The 16,983-nt window shown below is 38.2% G+C and overlaps 1 protein-coding gene across 2 annotated transcripts in view; it reads right to left on the bottom strand.

Moving 5' to 3' along the window:
* The window catches only part of CIITA (class II major histocompatibility complex transactivator), a 118,297-nt gene that overhangs the window by 31,591 nt on the left and 69,723 nt on the right, over positions 1-16,983 (bottom strand). For both annotated transcript variants that reach the window (XM_016423999.2, XM_016424000.2), the window contains exons 2-6: positions 13,114-13,260; positions 11,056-11,148; positions 4,961-5,017; positions 4,609-4,695; positions 2,575-2,634 (exon numbers count right to left, since the gene is read on the bottom strand). In XM_016423999.2, the coding sequence (XP_016279485.2) occupies positions 2,575-2,634; positions 4,609-4,695; positions 4,961-5,017; positions 11,056-11,148; positions 13,114-13,260 (444 nt within the window). The remainder of the gene's footprint in view (positions 1-2,574; positions 2,635-4,608; positions 4,696-4,960; positions 5,018-11,055; positions 11,149-13,113; positions 13,261-16,983) is intronic.

Raw genomic sequence — 16,983 nt, 5'->3', positions numbered from 1 at the left:
ATCCTACCCCAACCCAAGGTAGCTCATCAAAAGTGGAATTTAGGCATCTGGGAAACAAGACTACAGTAGTTTAAATGTAGGTGATGAATAAGAATCAGCATGTGACGATTACCCTTATGGGTAGCAAGAAGGCCTTGGAACTAAGGGAAGAATTTTCTCTGTCTTTAATTATTGGAATGTTCATGTGCTTTTCTCTTCCTTCCCTGACAAGTCTCTTCTGATTTACTCATTTGTACAAATGTGTCGGTATAAGCGGAGCTGTAAAGTGGACTTCAAGGAGAGGGCTAAGTAAGTAAGGGCTAAGTAAGAGTTGGAGGCTGTTGTCATTTGTCACTGACCACATCCTGTAGATCTCCTTAGGGGAATTCCTACTCAGAGGGCATAATGATCACTTAAAGACAGAGCCTACACTACTCAAGTGCTTCTTTGGGCCCTTCTCTCTACTTCACTGTTAGGGGGTCATATTGACTCTAGGAAGTGTTGACCTGGAGAAATGAATACATTTATTTCTTAGGATCTGAGGTCATCCAATCCTCCCACCCTACCTCTACCTGCCAGGGCCAGTCTGGGTGTAGCCCAAGTTCCCATTCTTCCAAATCATCACCTGGGATGGGTTGGAATCGTCTCAGTTCAGATAAGGACAACATTTCCTCTCTTACAGCCTTCCTTCCAATTCTACACATCCATCCTAATGCTACACACCATCCCCTCCCTGCCATTTCTTACCTTGAACAGCAGAGACTATGCCATTTACCATGGAACTACACCCTGGGGCTCAGTTTAATTGGACACTAATGGCTATAAACTGATTTGTGACATCTTGGGACATCTGCCCTGAAGCACCCCCATCTCTTTTCACCTCTTCCTTTCTACCTTTTGCTACTATGATTTCTTCAGGAATTGGCTGCCGTTTGGCTCTCTCTACTACTTCTATGATTCTCCAGACAAAAATTCCCTTGCCTGACCACTATTTCTTTATATGTATTGTCACCCCTTATTAAAGTGTAAACTGCTTGAGGGCTGGGCATGTCTTCCTTTTGTTTTTGTGTCTACAGTACTTGGCACAATATCTTTAAGCATCAATCAATGTTTTTTCATTCATTGATGCATGCATGCATTCATATAGACTTCAAAGAGGGGCCAGATCATGAACCAAGAATTTATCTCCATCCCCAATTCTAACACTGGTCAATGGTGCCACAAACTTCTTTCCTCCAACTTCTTTGGAAGAGTTTATGTTTCATGGGGTATAAAGGGAAGACATCAGACTCCTTAAGGAAGAAACTCTTAAAGACAAAAGGGGTAATTAAAGAGAAGGATGGGACAATAACATTGAGTACTTTCTCAACCATTTATTAGCTTTTCCCAATGGAGTTACTATGGAGGAGGTGCCTTGCAAGACTTATCTGAAAATTGGTGTTTCTGGGGGTCTGGAAGAATGTAGGTGAATAAACACTTTATTGAGGTTTTATTTACTGAGGGTGGGATGAATAATAACAATGCTTCCGCTTTTATAGAACTTTACTTTCTATATAATTGTTCAATATGGTCTTTCTTCTATTCAAAGTAGATACAGGTGGCCATGCTGTCTTTGGATCTACAAAATAGTCCTTTCCACAGCCCTTGTAGCTCATTTGGAGTAATAATAACAACAATACTTTATATTTGCATGGCAATTTATGGTTGATAATGCTATTTCACATAATTTACCCCCATTTCATTCTCTTTAGAGGGAATTGGGATTGAGAGTTGGTCTTAATCAGAAAAACTAGGATTCAAGTCCTTTGACTTGACTCTGATATATTTTGACTCTGTAGTCCTGAGTAAGACAATCTCTAAGTTGCCAATTTGGTAATTCTTTGAGACTTTAATTTGCTGAACAGGAACTGACCCACATTGGGAGTTAGAATTTCCTCCTCTGGAAATTTCCAATGCCAAATGAAACCCCAAGACTTGTGCCTGCCCCTATTCTGTCCTTGATACTTTCAAATGATGCTGTGAAGAAAGGCAAGTATTATCATTTCCCTTTTTAAAATGAGGAACCAGGTTCAGAGAGATTCTTTTATCCAGGATCTTTTATCCAGCTGCAAAGTTAAAGTTTTTATGAGCAGCATCGGGAAGCTAATTAGACAATCTCTAAAGTCCCCTTGATCTCAAACACTCAACAAAAGGGAGACCAGAACTGCCTCTGAACTTTGATTGACAAGAAGATAAAGGGAGAGTGAGAAGAAAGATGAGAGACCAGATCTCTAGATGCTCAGGAAAGATCAGAGACTAACAGGCATACAGAGCTACTTTCAAACCACTGCCATCTACAGATGGTGACATGGGAAGATGCCATTTTTCCTGTCTCCTCATTCCAGAAATCCCAAACCCACTGCTGTGGAACATTACTTGTTCCTCAAGTCATATTATATAGTTCTTTGTCTCTGAATTCAGAGTAATCTGTAACTGAATGACCAAATAAATAGATAATAGGGCCATGAACAGACCTGTGCTCTAAACTTAAATAAACAGGTTGAGTTTGAAATGACTAATCTAACTCATAATCTGAGTTAGGAACAATATGCTTACCTGGTTTTCTGCGTTTGGTCTCCCAAGTGTCTGACTGAGGCTCAGGCTTATCCATAAATACTGTAAAAAGAAAACCATCTTGGGATGAGCGTTCCCTGTAAGTTTTGGGTGAGATGGAGTTGGCCCATTTGTTTGAAACAACCAACAGAAATCTTAAGACTGCGAAGTCTCCACGTGATAGAAAGGATCTATTTTCTGACTCTCAAGGATCATTTTCAACAACTCTGCTTGAGCCCACATTGCCTCTTCTCCTTTCTGCTTCTTACCACCTAACCTATGAAGTGGCTCCAGGATTACTTGGGTCCTGTGAATTTGTTTTAGGACCTAAACTTTGAATGCAATTCATTTTGAGAAGGCAGCCACACATTGGAGAGATGGTTCCTCCCCTCCCATGGCTTCCTATGAACAAACAAGTCTGGTATCTCCAAGCTAAGAAAGTACATTAACATGCTGAGAACTTGACGATGACCCATACCTACTCTTCTGCTTGAAAACTTCCTAATGTGAAATTATCATCTTAATTGGGAATCTTCCCTATGATGGGACCAAAGGATCATATTTGTTAGAGCTGAAAAACCTCCAAAATTGGTGTATCAAGAACTAAAGAGAATGTCTAAGGATACAGAGTTGGACAAGTAAACTCTATACCATTCCATCTCATTTTAAAAAATTAAGCATTTATTTCAAATTTCTGAGTGAATGAGCTTTAATTATCTAAGTATCTGGATAAGATCAAACCAACAAACAATATGGACTGAGCACCTACCACGAACAAGGCTTTGTTCTGGGAACTGTTGGAGGTAGTTGAAAAGTAGCTGATATGACCCCTATGCTTGAGTAGGTTATAATCTGAGGAACAAAGCCAAATACCCTAGATCTAAAGCCTACAGGCAAAGAGTAGTTACAAAACAGGACTAGCCAATATTACTGTAAGGTATAGTTATCAGTACTTAAGGGGATGCTGGAGAAAATGCAGAATAGAGAGAAATGATTCACACAATAAACATTCATTAAATGATTGTTTTGAGCAAGGCATGGTATTTGAGCTTTGGATGATCTAGGGAATCTTTAACTAGATTGTGAATTCTCCATTAGATTGTGAATTTCTTAAAGGCAGGGACTGTCTATTGCTTGTTTCTGAATCCACAGTGCAGTGCCTAGAACACGGTAGGTATTTAATTAATTGATTTCTCAGGAAAGGCAAAATTTAGAGAGAGGAGTGGGAAGGATATGAGTTTGTAAGGAAAGGGAGGAAGGCAGAAGATGGTAGAATGACCTTGTGTTAGGGCTCCAAGGTGAAAACAAGTATTTGTAAAAACAAGTTTTTCAACTCCAGACTGAATATTATGGGACAGGGAAAGGTATTTGCTCAAGTGGATAATCTTAAGTACAGAAGTGGTAATCATGAGTGAAAAAGAAATGACAGAAACCCCATGAAAAAGGCAACCAGAAAATGGGTAGCCGAAACATGTGAGCTCTCCAGATAAAGGAAGATGGAGTTACAGAGCAGACTGAGATGTATTTTTTGACATGATAGATGTGGGAAACAGTTTTGCTAGATTGTGCCTGTATATTTATGGCAGTTTTTCTTCCTTTTTCTTTTCAATTAGAGAGGATTAGAAGGGAGAGAAAAGAGATGCTTGCTCATTGAAATACATGTTTAAGATAAGAAATGGGTAAACTTCTAGAAGAGAAATTCCCTAAGGTGTCCAGATTTTAGCTATCTTGTGAGAAGGGCAAAAGCACTTCTTTAACCTTTTGAGGACATCAGTGATGACATCAGATAAACAGAACTTTGAAGTACGATATAACTCACATTCTATGCAACTTAATAGAAGCAATTGGGGGACATTACAAATTTCAGGAGAGTGACTTTGCAGCCCCAGAGGAGTATTTAAATCCAAGTGGTGTTTCAGAAAAATGGTCTTAACTTCTGAGAAAAGGATAGAACGAAGTAGTCGGGGATGTTTGGGTGAGGAAGATGGAGAGAATGATTGCCATTCCCAATGGAAAATGCTAGATCAATTCACTTACATCTTTTCTGACTTTTCTGTGATTTCTGGGGCACCTCAGCCAATGCATCTATATTTTCGTTCACCACTTCATCTGGGTCAATGTTCCCTAATATGAAGGAAAGATGGTCAGTCAATAAACATTTATTAAGCACTTACTGTATGCCAGGTTCTGTGCCAAGCACAAAGAAACTAAAAAAACAAACAAACAACAACAACAACAAAAAGAAAATCAACTGATCTCTCAGCTGTGTCTCCACCATAACAAAGTTTGGGAGTATCACTCACTCTTATGATGGCCAGATGTAATGACCTTTCCAGAAAGAATAAGCAAGAACACAAGGCCTAAACCAACTAAGATGTTCCTAACTTACCAAAAATACCTTCAGTCTCTGGATGTGGGTCTGAGAACATGTATTCTGCCAATGCAGCTGTCAAGGAAAGAAAAAATAATCTATCAGTTAGTCAAAAGATTTCTCATTTCCTATTATCACAAAGTATTCTATCATACTTTCTGCCAATGGAATCAGTGGTCTTGAACCCCCTTTCCTTGAGTCAAGTCATCTGTGACTGTTTGCCTAAGTTTACTACCTGATAGAAACTGCTCAGGAGGCATTGCTAAGGTTTATATCAACAATATGGCAGCCATCCTGTTCAATTATTTCTTTGTCATAAGCCATGACTACTCTCAAAAGCATCTGAGTTTTACTTCTATAACAGCTCTTATAAAAGTGTCAAGTGTTCTAAGGAAGTGATCCCTCACCACTCTGGATTTCTAAAATCAGGACCAGGCCATTTGTGGGCAAGCTTCTTCTTTGGGAAGTAAAGTCACTGATTCATGACAACTGTATTGGAATCTCCAGAGCACTCAGGAATTTTCCAAATTGCTCATGGCATAATACCTTGTGACCTAGCTCAGGAAGGCAGCCACGAGGAAGTAATAGGTCAGTGAGTCCAGCAAAACCAGCTTTGGGCCTTTCTCAGGAGTGTCATTAGTATTCTCCCTGCTGCTTCTTAGTTCTGAAGTACACTAGGCATCTGAGCCCATTTCTCCTCCCCTATTTATTCTCTTTCCCCTTTCTACCTGTTCCTTTAGATTAGGCATGTTACTTAATTTAGCAGTAGTTGTTTTATGTGTGTATTTTTTTTCTAAAAGGAAAAGAGAATTAAAACAACAAAAAAAAAAAACACCCACACACATTTCCTTCCTTCTTTCCTTCCTTTCTTTCTCTCTTTCTCTCTCTTTCTTTCTCTCTTTCTCTCTTTCTTTCTTTCTCTCTTTCTCTCTTTCTCTCTATCTCTTTCTTTTTTCTCTCTTTCTCTCTCTCTCTCTTTCTCTCTCTCTCTCTTTCTTTCTTTCTTTCCTTCTTTCTTTCCTTCCTTCTTTCTTTCTTTCTTTCTTTCTTTCTTTCTTTCTTTCTTTCTTTCTTTCTTTCTTTCTTTCTTTCTTTCTTTCTTTCTTTCTTTCTTTCTTTCTTTCTTTCTTTCTTTCTTTCTTTCTTTCTTTCTTTCTTTCTTTCTTTCTTTCTTTCTTTCTTTCTTTCTTTCTTTCTTTCTTTCTTTCTTTCTTTCTTTCTTTCTTTCTTTCTTTCTTTCTTTCCTTCTTTCTTTCTTGTCAGGATTTTTCAAGCAATGCTGGTAGCTTTTATTTACTTTTTTTCTCAAAAGAAACTAGTAAACTTTGAATGGCCCTTGAAAAAATATAGGCAGTAGTTATGCCAGAGTTGAAGAGAAAATTTGATATTCAAAGAGAAGACTCAAGAGAAGCATAAAAAGATAAACATGAAAGAATAATCATAAGGGATTTGATAAATTTAAACTGTTTACATTCCTATATGGGAAGATGATACATGTAACTCCTAGGAACTTTATCATTACTAGGGCAGTTAAATGGAGTTAAAAAGAGACAGAGGACATGGCTATGATGACAAATGGCCAAAGATATAAGTAGGGAGTTTTTAGAAGAAATCAAAGGTATTTATAGTCTAATAAACATATTCTAAATCACTATTGTTTAGAGAAAGGCAACTTAAAACAACTCTGAGCACTACCTCATACCTTTCAGAGATGATAAATGCTGGAGGGGATGAGGGGAAAATAGATACACTAATGAACAATTTGGAAATAGACCCAAAGGGCTATAAACTGTGTGTATCCTTTGACCCACCAATACCACTACTAGGTTTGTATCCCAAGCAGATCAAAGAAAAAGGAAAAGGACCTATATGTACAAACATATTTTAAATAGTTCTTTTCATGGTAGCAAAGAATTAGAAATTGAGGAGATGTCCCTGAATTGGTGGCTGAACAAGATTGTGAAGTTCTCTTGTGCTGTAAGAAATGACAAGGGATGTGGTTTCAGAAAAAAACAACCAACAACAACATGAGAAACCCTATATGAACTGATCCAAAGTAAAGTAAAAAGAACTGGAAGTTCATTGTGCACAGTAATAGCAATATTATAGTGATAGGCAACTATAAAAGACATGGCTATTCTGATCAATACAATGATCCAAGAAAATTTCAAATGATGAAAAAATGCTATCTACCTCCAGAAGAAAACTGATGGATTCTGAATACAAATTGAAGTATAATTTTCTCACTTTCTTGCTTTTCTTGCTTTTTTGGAAATAAAGCTAATTTGAGAATATGTTTTACATGACTTTACATGTATGATTGATATCACATTCCTTGCCTTCTCAGTGGGTGGGGGAGGAAATGGGAGGGAAGGATAGAATTTGGAATTCAAAATTAAAAGAGAAGAATGCTAAAAATAAATAAATAATGATTTAAAAATATACATGAATCAAGGGCCTATCACATACAAAATACTATCTTTAGATATAAAAGGAGATAAAAATGCTCCCATAAAAGGAGATTACAACTGTGTTGTTTGTAGGAGGTATAATAATGAGAGACAGCATATTTTCAGTGACAAATGAGTTGTACTGATAGGAATCTCAATTCCATTAAAAAACATTACCTTGGGAGGTTTTTTAAATGAAAAACTCTTACTTTCTGTCTTAGAACTAATAATGTGTATTAGTTCCAAAGTAGAAGAGTAGTAAGGGCTAGGCAATGGGAGTTAAGCGACTAGCCCGGGGTTGCACAGGTAGGAAGTATCTGAGGTTAGATTTGAATCCAAGATTCCTATCTTCTAGCCTGACTCTCTATCCACTTAATCATCTATCATCCTTAGCACCCATTATGTTACAAAGTATTATTCTAGGTATTAAGGAGGCTGTTGTTCAGTCTTTTCAGTCATGTCCAATTCTTTGTGACCCCATTTTAGGATTTGTTTTGCCATTTTCTTCTCCAGCTCATTTTATAGATGAGGAATGGAGATAAATGGTGTTAAATGATTTGTCTAGAGTCACACAGCATGTAAATGTATGAGGCCAGATTTGAACTCATGAAGATGAATCTTCCTGATTCCAAGTTTAGTGCTCTATCCACTGAACCACTGAGCTGCTCTAGATACTGAGGATATAAAATCCTTACTCTCAAAGATCTGATATTCTACTTGGGAAGAGGGTGACAAAGGAGAAAATACAACATGGATACATATAATTAACTAAAGGTAATTTGAAGAGAGAGAATACTAATATCTAGGAAGTTCAGGAAAGACTTTGCACAGAAGAAGGTACCTGTGCTGGAATTATATGAGCTACAGGTAAGGGAGAAACATATTCCATGCATTGAGGATAATCTGTGCAAAAATACTGAGTTAGGTGTTATGATGCTGAGTCTGGAGCACAGCAACTTGTTCTATTTGCCCAGTATATATATGTACATATATATAGCAATCAAAGTAAAGCATATTATTATGTAATAAATCTGGAAAGCCTTAGAGGTGGCAAGGGCACAGAACTGCTAATAGCTACCAAATATATCATGGACTTAAAGCTGTTAGTAGGAAGGTGTGGTAAAAGAATGTAACTTTTATATATGTAAAGATACTTTGAGGAGCAAATTGTTTCTTTTCAAAATTTTATTTTTATTTTCAATTCCAAATTCTTTTATGTCCCTATCCCCCACCCTAGCCACTGGGATGGTAAGAAATATGATACTCATTATACAAATGAAATCATACAAAAATATGCTTCCACATTAGACACATTCTAAAGAAAAATCAAGAAAGGAAAATATGCTTCATTTTGCATTATAAGACTATTAATTCTCCATCTGGAGGTGTATAGAATTTTCCATCATGAACCCTTTGGAGTTGTGGTGGATTGTTGCATTAAGTCTTTCATAGTTGATTATCTTTAAAATATTGCTGTTATGTACATTGTTCTCCTGGTTCTGCTCATGTCACTTCACATCAATTCATATAAATCTTTCCATTTTTTTTCTGAAATTATCCCCTTCATCATTCCTTATAGCAAAATGGTATTCCATCACATTCGTATGCTGTAACTTGTTCAGACATGTCCCAATTGATGGATATCTCCTCAGTTTCCAATTATTTGCAACCACAAAAAAAGTTCCTATAAACATGACTAGACCTAGTAGCAGCATTGCTGGATCAAAGAGTGTGCACGGTTTTATAGCCTCTTGGACATAGATCTTCCAAATGGTCGGACTATTGGCTAGCTCTGCCAACAGTTTATTAGTTGAACAGCTTGGACAGGGTGGATAGCTCTGCCAACAGTGCATTAGTGTTGCTATTTTCATACATCCCCTCCAGCATTTGTCATTTTCATTTTTTGTCATCTTAGTCAATCTGATATATGTGAGGTGATATCTCAGAGTTGTTTTAATTTGCATCCATCTAATTATTAGTGATTCTCAACATTTTTACATGATGAATTATAGATTTGCTTTTTTCATCTTAAAATTATCTGTTCGTATTCTTTGATCATTTATCAATTGGGGAATGGCTCTAATTCTTAAAAATTTGCTTCAGTTCTCTATACATTTGAAAAATTAGGCCATTAGTAGAGAAACTTGCTGTAAATATTTTCCCAACTTTCCTGCTTTTTCTTTTAATTTTGGCTGCATTGGGCTTGTCTGTGCAAAAACTTCCAAATTTCATATAATCAAAATAATTCATTTTACCTCCCAAGGACCTCTCTATTTTTTGTTCAGTCATGAACTCTTTCCCAAGCCATAGATAGTATAGGCAATTTCTTCCATGCTCCTCTAATTTGCTTATAACATTACCCTTCATATTGTGAGATGTTGGCCTCTTTCCAGTGTCTGCCAGACTACTTTCCAATTTTCCCAGCAATTTTTGTCAAATAGTGAATTTTTGTCCAATAGTTGGGATCTTTGGGTTTATCAAACACTAGCTCCCTTCCTTCTGTATATTGTCTCTATTCACTAATCAGTGTCTAATTCCACTAATAATTTATCTTGATGATAACCATTTTATAATGTAGTTTGAGATCTGTCATTGCTTGGTCCCCTTCCTTCACATTTTTTTTTCACAGATTCCCTTGATTTTCTCAACTTTTTTCTTCCAGATGAATATTATTTTTTCTATCTCGTTAAAGAAATTCTTTGATAGTTTGTTTGGCATCAGACTAAATAGGCAATTTAGATAGGTTGGGGCCAGTTTATGAAGGGCTTTAAAAGCTAAATTGAAGAGTTTTTATTTTATCTCAGAGGCAATAGGGAACCACTAGAATTTGCTGAATAGAGGAGTGACATGGCCAGATAGGCAATTAAGAAAAATCACATTTATTTTAGTTTTCTAAATTAATACTGGAAAATAGAGCACACAGACATTAGAAGGAAAGGGAATAAACAGATCTAGGAGCTAAGGCATGAGTGAGAATAAGTTGGCTCATGCCAAATGTAGACAGAAAATGCTATGGAAAATAAATCTGGAAAGGCAAAATAGGGCCACTGTAGGAAAGACTTTTAATATCATAGGACATGGGTTAGAATCCTTGTTTGGTTACTTACTTTTTATGTGTCCTTAGGTAAGTCACTACCTCATTGGGCTACAGCTTTCTCAAACCCCCTCCCAACTCTAAATCCCATGGTCCTTTGCATAACTATCAGTTCATAGAGTAGATATTTGCCAGATACTTTTCTGACAGCAGCTTTGGGCATAGTGTTCAGGAAAAAGGGCATGTAGGCACCATGTCCCTTGGGTGAAAGGGGAATCCCAGAGGGAAAAGTAGAGGAACAAATACCATTTGTACATGCTTCTAGCCTTGAACTGACTAGGGGGAGCGAGGGAAGCAGACCTTTGTAATAGCTCTCACTACCTGCTCCCTTCACACTTCTTCCTGAGGTTGTGTCTTTCCCCCACCTGCTCCCATACCCCACCAATCCTGATGTTACATTTCTGAGCCTGAGTTCACAATAAATAGGTGAATAAGATAAAGCAAAGACAAGAAAATTCTAAAAAGAATATGAGAACATCTCTGGCATTTAGGATTTTGCCAATGTTGTTTTAAATTCAAACCAAAGGTTAAAACATCACCAACTACCACCTCCATCTGTGCCCTCTTACCTATCCTGTCATAGGCCTCTCCTGCCCCCTCATTTTCTATGGCATTCCATAGCCTGTCCACTTGATCACAGTTGATTGTGTCAGTATCAGGATCTGGAAGAAAAAGATGATTATAGGAAAGAGACGCAATATGCTATTCTATCAAGGGTCCTGAACCAAGAGCCAGAAGATCAGAGTTCAAATTCCTGCACCTTTCCTATCTGTATGACTTAGAACAAATCACTTAACTTCTCTGAGCCTGTGTTTACTTCTCTGTAAAAGGAAGCTATTGAACTTGATAGCCTTGAATATCCAGATCAAAATTCTATGAGTTTATGAGGAACAAAGGAGTTAGGAAATTCTTGGAACAGAGACAGGTAGAAAGAGGGCTATGGGGTTAGATTTAAGTAGAAGTCAGACCTCAATGAGTGCTATCTGTGGGATGGCCTCTTGGCGCTGTCCATGGTACTGCCATGCTTACTTGGATACTAAGATCCCAGCCTCCAGGAAGCAGGATTTTGCTCTCAAACCAGGCTGGATCTGAAATATCTTTGTTCTATACCTTTAGCTGTCCTAGTTGAATCCCACAATCTATATGGTCACACTGACCAGAAAGTGTTTGGAGTAACTGCTAAGAGTTTGGAGTCACTTCTGAAAGGCAGGTAGGTGGTGCAGTGAATAGAATGCTGGTCGGGGAGTTAGGATGATCAGAGTTTAAATCTAGCCTCAGAAACTTCCTATTCATGTTACCCCAGGCAAGTCCTGCATGTGTTTCCATTTCCTCAATTCAAATGAGGATCATAGTAACAACTACTATTTGAAGGTTGTTGTGAGGTTCAAATAAGATCATATTTCTAAGAAACATAGCACAGTGCCTTGTATATAGTAGATATCGAATACATTCTTATTTCCTTCTCCTTTTTATTCCCATAAGGAGGTGAATCAGATTAAACACAATTAGAGAGCAGAAGAGAAGGGAGATAGCAGTATGGTATAGTGAAAAGGTCACTGGATATGAGAGTCAGAAAATTTCTGTCTCTTTTCAAGACCTGGCTTTACCACCGAGTGACCTTGAACAAAAAATTTGACATAGATGAGACTCAGTTTCCTCAGCTGAAAAAATATTAGATGAATTAATTGGATTTAATGATCTTTAAAATCCTTGTGGCTCTATCATTCTTGATTCTGAGATTCAAGAAAGAATTTGTTTCTCAGATGCTCCACACAGATATTAAAAGAAACTTACTAAAACAGAAAGCTGACCATATTACTCTCTGCTCAAGAATTTTCCACAGTTCTGCATTGTCCCATGAATAAAACACATACTCAGCTTCAAAGTTGTCTTGCATTGCCTGGTTATAGCCTATCTTTCCAGATTTATTTCTTATTAACTTCCCTCACACATTCTCTGTTCCAGATCAATTGGACTACTTGCTTTTCCTTAAGCACAACATTATGTCATCTTCTTGTTTTTTTACATAATTGTTCTCCCATGCTTCCTTTTCATCTCATCCACGTAGAATACTTAATTTTCTTTAAAACTCAAACACTACCTCTTACAGGAAATCTATTCTGATTGTCTTAGTTTTTAGTGTTCTCTCCTTCCTCAAATTATTATGTATTTACTTCTCTGTGCAAAATATTTTATTTGATTGGTTGAATGTAAGCACTTAGAGGGCATAGACTGTTTTTTCATTTTATCTTTGTGGTTCCATCACGAGTTAACTACATTGTTTTGCATGACATAGATTTTAGTAAAAGTTTATTGAACCAAATGACACCAATGTGATTTCCTCTGATTGCAAGAGATATCATAGAGAATCACCCCCTCTGAATCTGGCAGGGGCTTATGAAGATTATCTTGTGCAATCCCTTCATTTGACAGATGAGGAAACGAAAGCACAAAGAAGTCAAGTGAACAGACACATAAGTAGTAAAAAGGAAATGTGATATTCAAACCTAGATCTGGTTATAAAACCAGCACCTTTCCCATTACACCATGCTACAGGCTGGGGATAGGGCTAAGGTAAGGGAACAGTAAGGTAGGATATGATTGAGTCCTTTGGAAGCATCACTCACCTGAAGTGAACTCAATCTCTTCTTCTCCAGGCAGGGGTTGGTCATAAAAATGGAAAAGTTGTAGGGGGTCAATCTCACTTTGGAGCAGCCCCAAGTAGCTTCCTTCTGACAGTGGCCCAGATTCCATGGCTGTGCACTGACCGCTAGCTGAAATACACAGAACATACTTTTAGTAATGTAGCATTGAGTCAACCTGTCACAGGGATCTCACTGGGATGTGCGATAGCACAAGTCAAGGAAAGTAGATGAATATTTATTAAATGTGTATTCTATACATCTATGTACTCTATGCAGAGCACAGAGGAATTAGAAGTCCGTGATCCAAGGAATTTACACTCTAGCTGAGAGATAAGGGACAAACTCATGAAGTAGAGAACAGAACAAGACCATCTGTATTTTCTATATTCAGATGTTACACTGTGTGATTCAGATGTGAAGTACTATAGAAATGTGGGAAAGAAATCAATGAGGGCTGGAGGGAAGACCATATGGAGGAGATAGAGCTTGCACTAATCCCTGGACTAAAGGATCTCTCCATTCCATTCCAGCTCAAATAGTCTAAAACATTCTAATGTATTGGAGAAAAAGAGAAGGAGCCTTCTGGGGGGGGTGTGTGTGTGTGAAGGAAGACCATAAACAAATGGACAGAAGAGGAAGGATTTGTAATGTCTAAAGGCCAAATCATTAGAAATAACTCTACTTAATAAACTCCAGTGGTTCCCTATTGCTTTTTTAAAAATTAAAACCTTACTTTCTATCTTTTTTCCCTTATTTTCTATCTTAATAAGAACTCTCAGACAGAAGGGCAAAGGATGGACAAATGGGATTGCCTAGGGTCACATAGCTAGGAAATGTCTGAGGTCATATTTGAACCCAAGTCCCCTTGACTAGTGTTTTACCTACTGTGTCACCTAGTTGCCCTCCTTATTACTTAAAAAAAATCCCTGTATTCTGACTTAGAATCAAGACTATATTGGTTCTAAGGCAGAAGAATTGTAAAGACTAGGCAGTGGAGGTTAAGTGACTTGTCCAGGGTCACATATCTAGGAAGTGTCTGAGGCCAGATTTGAACCTAAGACCTCCCATCTCTAGGCCTGGCTTTCAATCCACTGAGCCACCTAGCTGCCCCCTTTCCCTATTACTTTCAAGATCAAATATGAACTTCTCTAGCTGGCACTTAAAGCTCTTTATAGCCTGGACCCTTTCCATATTTCTGGTTTTCTTACATACCAGTTGCTTCCATACAATCTACAGCCTGAATTCACTGAGCTCATCACTATTAAGCACACAACATACTCCATCTTTTGTCTGTCTTTGTATAGGCATTCCCCACTGCCTCCCTCCTTGTTCCTTCTTCTTAGAAACCTTTAGCTTATTGCTCAAATGAAAACCTTTTCCAAACTTTCTAGTGCCTTGCTTTCTGATATTTTCCCTTCATTACTGGAGTTGCTCATTTTTTGGTATGTGTCATGGACCATTTTGGCAGTCTAGTGAAACCCAAGGGTCCCTTCATGGAATGTTTTTAAATGAAGAATTAAAATTCATAGGAATACAAAGGAAACCTTATATTGCAAAAATGTTATCAAAATATTTTAAGACAACCCAGCTCTACTCCACACATATTTTAAAAATCTCTTACCTTTGTCCCAATAACAACTCATTTTTTAAGTTTTTTTGTCTGTCCTTAGTTTTTTATTTACTTTTTGTTTGTTTTATTTTTTATTTTTACATTTTTATTGAGTAATTAATTTAGAATATTTTCCAATGGTTACATGATTCATGTTCTTTCCCTTCCTTCCTCCCTCCAGTAACAAATCTTTTTTTTTAAACCTTTTCCTTCCATCTTGGAATCAATACTGTGTATTGGTTCCAAGGCAGAAGAATGGTAAGGGTGAGGCAATGGGGGTTAAGGGACTTGCCCAGGGTCACATAGCTGGAAAGAGTCTGAGTTCAGATTTGAACCTAGAACCTCCCATCTCTGGACCTGGCTCTGAATCCACTGAGCTACCCAGTTGCCCCCTTCAGTAACAACTCTTAAGACAAAAGGGTAATGGCTAGGGCAATTGCTACTAGGTGACTTGCCCAAGGTCACACAGTTAGGAAGTACCTGAGGCTAGACTTGAACCCAGGTCCTCCTGACTCCACTCCTGGCCCTCTATCCTCTGTGCTATCTAACTGTTCCCCTATACATTCATATTAATTAGAAAGGAAGTTCCTTGATGTCAGAGCCTGTTTTTGCTCTTTCACAGTACTTTACACAGTGTTCATTAAGAACTTTTTGGTTGATTATTGATTGATGAATAGCATATATTTATATTACATTCATATTCTCACATAATCCTGCACATAAAGGGGGAAAAAAGGTAAAGATTCCTCCTGTTGATTATACGGATACTTTCTAATAACTTTCCCCAATCTGAGAGGGTCCAAAGACTAAGCACAGCAGAGAGGTTACTCCAGTGTTTCTTAAAGAGGTCATTTCCTTCTTGTGGACCAGCCTATGCAAAAGCTGCCTCTGTTCTATAAAAGGGTCAGTGTGGAGGCTGTGGGAGCATACACACACACACACACACACACACACACACACACACACACACGCACGCACGCACACATGCACACACACATGCACACATGCACACACATACACGCACACACACGCGCACACACACACACACAGCAGCCCTGGGGGAGGGGGCAGCTATCTGTGACCAAGAGAAGAAGAACTGAGAGTGCACCACAGTCTGATTCCTGGAATGGAAGGAGGAGGCTGACGTCTAGCCTACTAGAACCTGAGGGGGCACTGATCAGACAGGAAGAGCTCCGTCTGTCCTAGCACCTAAAGGGAGAGAGGCACCCCGAGCCTCAGTTTCTTCCCATGCACTTGCATCTCCCTCCGCCGCCAAGGCTATAGCATTTGTTTCAACTCTTTCTCCACTCTAGACAGAGCATCATCCAGAGCATCGCTTTTGATTCTAGGTCTGCCTTGTGGGACAAATCGCTCCACCTTTCAGGGGCTCAACTTCCTTATCTATTCAGTGGAGATAAGAATAGCTGCCCTAATCTCCTTGCTGGGGTGACTGTGATGACCAAATGTAGAAACGATTGTAAAGTCATCTTAAAGCCTTTGGAGCAAAATTGCAACGTACAATTAGCATCATCACTGCTAGGACTAGTATTCATCTTATTTTCCTATCCTGATCCCCGAGGCACACACCAGGTTACCTAGATGAGCCCCACGGTCAATCCCAACTTTTCCCTTCATTCGCAGGAAATACTAACAGAATTATTAGAGTGCTTAACCTTTTACCCTCCACCCCATTTCTCCTTTTGAGGTAGTTTGCAGAAAACACTAGAATAAGGCTGTGTCTTTTTGGTAAGCTGATAGCATTTTGGAAATATCCTCGTCTAAAAGCCTGCTTGCTCTCATCACCAACCCCTATCTAAAGTGTTGGCTTAGATTTTCCATTTTTCAGAATGGCATGGCTCATTTCCATCATATCTAATATCTGGGTACATTTACTACATTCTATGAGTGTCTACTTCCCCCAAACGCATTAAAATGCTCTAAATCCTCTAAGTTCCAGCCTCCTCCCTGGCCAGGATTTAGAGCTACAAAGGATCATGTAGTACAGTACCTTCTTTCTTTTTGCAGAAAATAAAACTGAGGCCCAAAGAGATTGAGTGGTTTTGGCCAAGGCCACACAGATAATAATAATGATAATCATAATTAAACTTTAAACAATGCTTACTGTGTGCCAAACACTGTGCTAAGCATTTTCCAATTACTATTTCATTTGATCCTCATATCAACCCTATAAATTAAGTGTTATTATTATCCTCATTTTACAGATGAGGAAACTGAGGCAAACA

Source organism: Monodelphis domestica, chromosome 7 (assembly GCF_027887165.1).
Source record: "Monodelphis domestica isolate mMonDom1 chromosome 7, mMonDom1.pri, whole genome shotgun sequence".
In the NCBI taxonomy this organism is placed as follows: domain Eukaryota; kingdom Metazoa; phylum Chordata; class Mammalia; order Didelphimorphia; family Didelphidae; genus Monodelphis; species Monodelphis domestica.
The sequence above is the reverse complement of the archived record's forward strand: the minus strand, read 5'-3'. Positions and strand labels throughout refer to the sequence as shown.